General features: G+C 35.3%; 1 protein-coding gene across 2 annotated transcripts; it reads left to right on the top strand.

Annotated features, from left to right (window-relative positions):
- Window positions 1-1,931: 1,931 nt before the first annotated feature.
- On the top strand, window positions 1,932-6,520 carry LOC126819513 (zinc finger protein 664). Of its 2 annotated transcripts, XR_008787783.1 has the most exons (3): window positions 1,932-2,121; window positions 4,202-5,792; window positions 5,847-6,520. XR_008787783.1 is itself a non-coding variant. In XM_056100078.1 (2 exons), the coding sequence occupies exons 1-2, from the start codon at window positions 2,119-2,121 to the stop codon at window positions 5,639-5,641; spliced, it is 1,443 nt and encodes a 480-aa protein (XP_055956053.1). In that variant the 5' UTR covers window positions 1,932-2,118; the 3' UTR covers window positions 5,642-6,520. The 2 variants fall into 2 exon arrangements, 1 of the variants encoding a protein (XP_055956053.1); XM_056100078.1 differs by having other exon boundaries at window positions 4,202-6,520.
- Window positions 6,521-8,281: the final 1,761 nt, after the last annotated feature.

Here is an 8,281-nt window from a genome sequence, read left to right as displayed (position 1 = left end):
CCGTACATTTATTGCAAATAACCACCCGATAAATACTTTTCTGGAACCCAGAAACATTCATCGTCCGCGCCACAACCGCCTGTGTTGTGCCGATCTGTAGCATGCCAAGGGCACGTAACCTTTCATTTTGGGTAAGCCGACGCATATCAAAATTTGTTTTCTGGTCACTAAAACAATTAAACTGATGTTTCCACCCTGGAATTCAATGCCACAATGACTGTAACATTCAAAGTCAGAGTCGTGCAAATCTTGGGTTGGACCCCCATGATGATCCCAAGCATCACCTGCATTCCATGCGGTAGCTATTGGTGCGTTTGGGCGTCACATGTAACTCGAAATGTTTCTTCTATTAGGTTCTATAGTGACTTTTTTCGTAGTCATTTGCATATTTTAGTATTATGCCCCCAAAATCAAATATCCCCTACTTTTTTTGAATAGTATATTATCACCCAATAATACATTCTACAGTAGATATCGCTTGTGTGATATATTTCATAATCTACTGCGATATCAGTTGAAAAGGAGCTTTTTTTTTATTATTTTCAAAGAACAGTTCATTTCTTATTAAAAGTAACTTTTTTTTTTGTTAAAAATGAACTACATGTATTGTTATTCAATTGACCTTGATGGAAACACTGGTCAATATAAAGGACTTTACAATGGTTGAATTGCTGTCAAAAAATGATGTATCACTACGCTGTAATGTTCAGTAAAAGTGAAATCTGCAGCAAAGAATTATATTTATCTATTTGTGCATGTAAGAAGGGATTGGGTGATAAATCAAATCTCCCACTCATCTTTTTTTATATCAAAAAATACTGGTAGGAGATTCTCTATATATACTCTTAAAAAAAGTAGGGGATATCAAGCCCGGCGGAGTGGGGGGGCTTTAGCCCCCCCTATAATTTGGCCGCAAGTACTCTTTTTTCCAGGTTATTGCGGCCCCTGGGCCCACGCCTATAGGACCTAGGATGGAAGTCCCCCCAATCAAGAAATGCTTCCTCCGGCCCTGGATATTCAGAAACAATACAAAACTGCGGAAATGCACTACTGTTTTTATTAGAGGTAACCAGTGTATGTTAATAACAGGCCAATTGCCTACACATGAACATAAGTTCATGATGGCCGATTTATCTGACGGCCCCATTTCACTCGCAAAGAGATGCACTGTTAAAAGTGAAAATGGACGTTTTTGATTTTTGTCGTAATGAGTAATTGCTCCACAAATCCTCAGACATTTAGCAATTCGTCGTGGCATGCTCCTAATCAACCGCCCAATCACGATTTGAGTTAATCTGACCCACTCCTCTTGCAGTGCCACGGCCAGTTCTTGCAGTGTTGTCCGTTGACGTCGACGAACACGTCTCCCGATCAAATTAAACGTAACACGCTAAAGCAAAGATACGCTAAACAGTAAATCGTATGCAAAAACAGATGGGAAAACAAACATGGATAGGATAAACCAGCAAGCGGCAGTTTTCATCAACCCTTCCTTGAAGTGTCAAATTTGACAATGAACCCCTCCCCCGTGTATGGTGCTATTGCGTGTTGCACATGCAGCTCAGTGGTTCTGTTGGGGCGATAAGTCCATGACTATTTATCATATCAAAACCTGCATAGGTATTTGCATTTCAATATCCCCTATTTTATTTGAAGAGTATATATATCAAGAAATAATTACTATCAGATATAAAAGTCAAATCTCAGTGACTATATACCATCAAAGCTTGTTGATGATCATAGATATAATATATCAACATGAAAATGTGTGTGTAGAAAGATATGTTTCGACCTTTATCAAAGAGATGATGAAAATTACAAGGTATTGGTAATGTTTTTATCTCAATTGTGAGTTATTCAGGTCGGATGTATCCAAGTATTAAATCAGTATACAGCCTTCTTTCGGCCATACCGGAAATCAACTAGTTAAAAAAGACTGTTTTCCTCGCATGTTTAATTTTATACTGTCATGCTGTCATACTGATGAAAATTAAGCCGTAAAACCTAATGGAAAACTAGTCTGATCGACGATAAGCCGTTTTTATTTAGTGTTTTAGAGTCAGATCAATCATTTATGTCTTACAGGTTCCTTTTACGAACACTCTTACAAACAAAATAATGGTGAGTCAAGTCTAAAAAGATTAGACCTACAACAGTGATATCTCTTGTTACTAATTGTACTTTTCAAGTCTACAGCTGACAAATAAAATGTATTTATTCATCAAAAGCTGACTTCAAATCTCAAAACATTAAACATTCAATCTTATTCGTCACTTGACTTAAAGTAGCTAAGTCTCTAACTCAATATCATCCAAATTCTTCGACATTGAAAACACCAATTAGTTATCAATTTAAATCAGCATTGATGTTGTGATCTTACCAGGAAAAGATAGGCTTCTGATATCCAATATTTAAGATAAAATTAACATTTTATCATTGGTACACGAATCGTGTACCATAAAGCCTTTCAGCACCATTTGTAACAATGGACTTGATGAAGGAGGCTAGCAGATTCCACAAGTCATGTCAAACAGTGACGACATATTCTTATCTGGAGAGCATGCACAATAAATACTATCGGTGTAGACTGGAATAACCAGACGCTAGAGATTGCTATTCGATTGAGACTTCTGGCCCATGTCTTCGAACATAACTGATTAGAAATTAGAGTAAAAACAGAAACGATTGAATGTAAATCAGTTTATATACATTCATATTACATTATTATATGCGTTTCAACACATTTATGTTAATTTATAGGTCTCGAATATTAGCGATTTTGCTCCTTTAACTGTGGACGAATCCATTTTTGACTTGGATTTTTAATCATAAATATCGAAGCCTAAGTAAATTCTTTGATTATCCACTGCCAACTTCTTTTCCTGCCATTTTTAGTTGGGGTAATCAGGGTCAATAAACTTCCATTCTCTTTCATAAACTTCTACTACAAATATTTGTTATGTTATGTTCTGAATGATATTTATGATTAGCCTTCCACAAAAATATTATTTTAGAAAAATATGTGCACCTCATACTTTCCATGATTGTTTCATGTACTGGCTCGAAGTTCACGTCAATAATATTACTCAATAATTACCTGCCTTAGTTTATATGATAGAAATGAAAGTGAAATGTCTGTGATAAGAATAGTTCTGTCCGTCAAAACCTCTTTATAAAAAGGTATTTTAAAATTAGATCGATAGGTGTATTTATCTTGTCTCAAAATTTCACCTCAAAATATTGATTCGTTTGGACGTGGACATCAAACCGCTTATAAATCCGGACACGTAATCCTTTTAAGATTTCAGGTCATTTTTTTCGTTGGGTGACCTTATAATCTATTGCCGTTCTTTTAGAGGTCTATACAGTGCATGACCCACCTGCTGTACTTGATAACAAAAGGTAAATTTCACCTACATGTTATTTTGTGAAAAATAAAAGTCGGGTTTTATCCAGACACCATATAATACAGCTTGGGACACTGGTCTAGATTTCTAGATGAAAGCTGATGGGTTTAAGTTGTTTGAAAACGTACCACGTATATTGAGTTAGTTGCTCGGCACCTAAGGTGGAGGATTTTAACACAAAATTAAGCAGTTTTATTCTCCAAAATATAATCGAGATTGGCCCTTTAACATTGATATATTACAGGCAACACTGGGCTGCTTTAACATTGATGTATTACAGAAAACTATAAAATTGAAAAGAAAGTTGCCAGATTTTTTTTTTAAAACCAGGGTTTAGAGTTGTTTATTTTATTTGTCAAATCAAATACATTTTGTACTTTCCAGGGGGGTGGGATGGCCGAATGGTTAGCACGTGCGCTCTGTATCATATGGTCTGTCATTAATTCAACTGATGTGGTTTCGACTCCCCGGTTGTACGTGACAAGGAGTAGGCTTGCCTGTCCAACCTCCTGGGTTTTTCTGGGTCCTCCGTTTTCCTCTCACCGCTAAAGACCCCTACACGCAAGCAAATTGTTGAAATAAAATTGAATCATGTGTTAGTCCCAAAATGACCTAGTTTGTGTCGAGTGGACTTTAAACCCCATTTCTCCCTCTCCCTCTCTCTCTTCTACTTTCCAGCCACCTTATAAATAGATTACCGTAGCTCTCTACCCTTCATGGGGACTATAACTATTGCTGTTATAACTTATATAATTACAGACACTTAATGCTGTTATAACTTTTGTATATTACAGGAAACTAATGGTGTTTTAACGTTTCATCAGTGTACAATATGTGATGAGATTTTTCAACAACTTGATGATTTAGAAAAGCACAACAAAGTTCACATTAAAGAAGAGAAAACTGATGATGTAGATGAATATGGTCATGTTAAAGAAGAGAAAACTGATGATGTAGATGAATATTTTAATATTAAAGACGAGAAAACTGATGATGTGGATCAATTTGGTCATGTTAAAGAAGAAAAAACTGATGATGTAGATGAATATGGTCATGTTAAAGAAGAGAACACTGTTGATGTAGATGAATGTTGTGGTGTTAAAGTGGAGCAAACTGTTGATATTGACACATACTATCAGTGTAATCTGTGTAATAGAGAATTTGAATTAGAAACTGATTTAGAAAAACACTGTGAAATACACATTAAAGAAGAGGAGTCTGTTTTACAACTTGATCAAAATAGCGAGACAAGTTTTAGCCAGAATAATGAAACAGAAATACGAAATTCACAAGATTCTAATCAATGTGACATTTGTGGTAAACATTTTATTAAAAAGTATTGTCTTCAAATTCACATGAGAATTCATACGGGAGAAAGGTCTTGTAAATGTGATGTTTGTGGTAAATCATTTAATCAGAGTAGTAGTCTACAAGAACACATGAGAAGTCATACTGAAGAAAAACTTCATACATGTGGTGTTTGCCATGAATCCTTTATGAAAAAATCAGACTTACAGATTCATATAAAAATTCATCCTGGAGGGAAAGTTTATAAATGTGATGTTTGTGATAAATCATTTAGTCATAGCAGTAGTTTACACCAGCACATTCGACTTCATACTGGCGAGAAGCCTTATAAATGTGATGTTTGTAGTAAATTGTTTAATAAACCATATTACCTGCAGATTCATATGAGAATTCATACCGGAGAGACCCCTTTTAAATGTGATGTTTGTAGTAAATCATTTATTGGCAAGGGCTATCTGCAGTCCCACTTGAAAACTCATACAGACCAGAAACCTTTTAAATGTGATGTTTGTAGTAAATCATTTATTAAAAAGTGTTACCTTCTCGTTCACATGAGAATTCACACGGGAGAAAAACCTTATAATTGTGATGTTTGTGGTGAGACATTTCGTGGCAACACCTACTTACAGTACCACTTGAAAAGCCACATAGGAAAGAAACCTTTTAAATGTGATGTTTGTGGTAACTCATTTACACATCTTTCGTATCTGGAGAGACACAGAAGAAGTCATACCGGAATAAAACCATATAAATGTGATGTTTGTGACAAATCATTCACTGATAATTACCGGGTACAGCAACACAGAAGAATTCATACAGGGCAAAAACCATATAAATGTGATGTTTGTAGTAAATTATTCACTGATAGCAGTGGTCTTCGGAGACATGCGAAGACTCATGTAGGTGAAAAAAATGTACAAATGTGATGTTTGTGATAAATCATTTACGAATAACAATTATTTACATAAACATTTTAGAACCCACAGTGAAGAGAAGCCATATAGCTGTGGTGTTTGTGATAAAAGATTTTGAGATAACCGTAGTCTACAGAGACACATCAAAACACATAGCTGAGAGGTTTTTAGATAACCGTAGTTTACAGAGACACACATCAAAACACATAGCTGAGAGGTTTTTAGATAACCATAGTTTACAGAGACACATCAAAACACATAGCTTAGAGTTTTTAGATAACCGTAGTCTACAGAGACACATCAAAACACATAGCTGAGAGGTTTTTAGATAACCGTAGTTTACAGAGACACATCAAAACACATAGCTGAGAGGTTTTTAGATAACCGTAGTTTACAGAGACACATCAAAACACATAGCTGAGAGGTTTTTAGATAACCATAGTTTACAGAGACACATCAAAACACATAGCTGAGAGGTTTTTAGATAACCATAGTTTACAGAGACACATCAAAACACATAGCTGAGAGGTTTTTAGATAACCCTAGTCTACAGAGACACATCAGAACACATAGTAGAGGCAATATCTTGTAAGACAGACTTTAAAATGAATCCCTGTTTCACATCTGAAAGCATGCTAGGTGACTATGCTGCTGTTCTGCATAATCTTGAGAATTGTTTGAAATTTGTTAGAGAACAAACATTTAAGATTCAGAATTTTTAGTCATTATATTATAGTAAAGCACAGTATTGTATGTACATGTCAAGTCACTGTACATGTAATTTTAACCATTTTGATTATGTTAAAATTGAGTTGTTTATATTTATTGGAGAGGGGTGAAATGACTGTTCTCCGATCCCATTCATTTACAAATATAATAAAACATTCCCCAGACTTAAAAATATCTCTGTTTCTCCTGATGCTACCGATCAAATGAAACCATATCCCCTCCTTCCAAATTAAAATATTTTATTGTCCATTATTTCGTGCCAACTTGAAATATGTCGTAAATACAGTTGAAAAGGACATGAAAGAAATCAATTTGTACCCTTGTATCCAATTTAAATATGACAGTTTAATTTTGATAATGAGCATTCAATTTACTACCGTTTAATTTCCCAACTAGTATCAGTTGTACGTGACAAGGAGTTGGGTCGTCTGTCCAACCTCGTGGGTTTTCTCTGGTTTCCTCCAACTCAAAAAGACACCTACGCGTAAGCTTACGTTGGACCCATTTATACTACAAAAAAATGAATCGTGCCGTGCCTGGCATGCTTAAAATATGTAACGTAAATGTGGTTATAGTATTTATGGTTCTTTTTGATCCTACCTAGGAATTTTGTATGTGAGCGTCATCACATTTGAGAACATTAATGAAATGTTAAAATTGATATACTTGACTATGTCAGTGGGAAATAGTTAATAGTTAATATATAAAAACTGTTTGGTTATGGTATTATATACAGTTTAATATATATCATATAATATTAGAACACTTAGTATGGATACAATCGTGGATCACGTGGCTAAGTGGGTGAGATGCTTGCTCGCTAGCCTGGAGGTCGGGTGTTCGATCCCTGCATTGGCCAAGAAAGTTCATCCAGATTTTCCGGCGTGGTTTCCCCTTGTTAGTGATGCAGGACGGAGGAGCTGACAAGGAAAGCTGTCTAGTCGTTCGGATGGGACGAAAAACTGAGGTCCCGTGTACACATTGGCGTGCACATAAAAGATCCCTTGGCAGTTTGAATTCGATATAAGAGTAGGCCGTAGCGCCGCTGCCCGGGCAAAATTTCCCTCATAGCACACTGTATGGCGTATGCCCGTCTTCATTAGCCCAGTTTAGGAGCAGAACAGTAGGACGTTAAACCCCATTTCATTTATGGATACAATCACTTGGTTTATTATACTACATGTAAGTCTTTTAGTATTATTAGATCATAAATCAATTGCTAAATGCCTCTCAAGGATTATAAATCATGTAAAACTAAGAAATATTCTTGAAACTAGTTCATTGCTTTATTTATTCTTAAGACTAAACCATAAATTAATTATACTTTAAAACTACAGATCCACGGTTCAATCTAATTGGAATGGGGCTACAACAATTAAACATGCAGCGAACAGTACACAAACAGAGCACAAATGATCAATATGCCAAAGTGAATAATAAGTGGGTTTTTTTTATCCACCCATATTTTTATGTGGTTAAAAACAAAGTCATGGGTATCACAAAATCATCTTTTATAGCATCTAACGTTTCATGTATAAAAACTTACTTCCTCAGAGAACACTACTACACAAATGAAATTTAAGTACAAGGGGAGTCATAGTAACCAGTGATGACATCATAACTTGATGACATAATATAAAGAATAAGCTAAATATAGATAAATGATCTCATAGTTAAAAATAGAAATAATAGAAAAGTAGGTTAATTAATTTTGTTTACAAGCTGTAATATTTAAACCATTGGGCCATACAGAGCTTAATCTGTGGATCCAAAGTGATTCAGCAATACAGCAAACCTCGCATTAGTCTGATCTTTGCTCATCTCGGATAAAATCGTTTGGATCCTTTCATCCTTCACATTTTTCTTATTAAATTTCTGCGCGTAAGTCAGATTTCCTAAGTCAGATCTTTGCTCAAATCGGAT

Source organism: Patella vulgata, chromosome 4, assembly GCF_932274485.2.
Source record: "Patella vulgata chromosome 4, xgPatVulg1.2, whole genome shotgun sequence".
Taxonomy (NCBI): Eukaryota; Metazoa; Mollusca; class Gastropoda; family Patellidae; genus Patella; species Patella vulgata.
The sequence above is the reverse complement of the archived record's forward strand: the minus strand, read 5'-3'. Positions and strand labels throughout refer to the sequence as shown.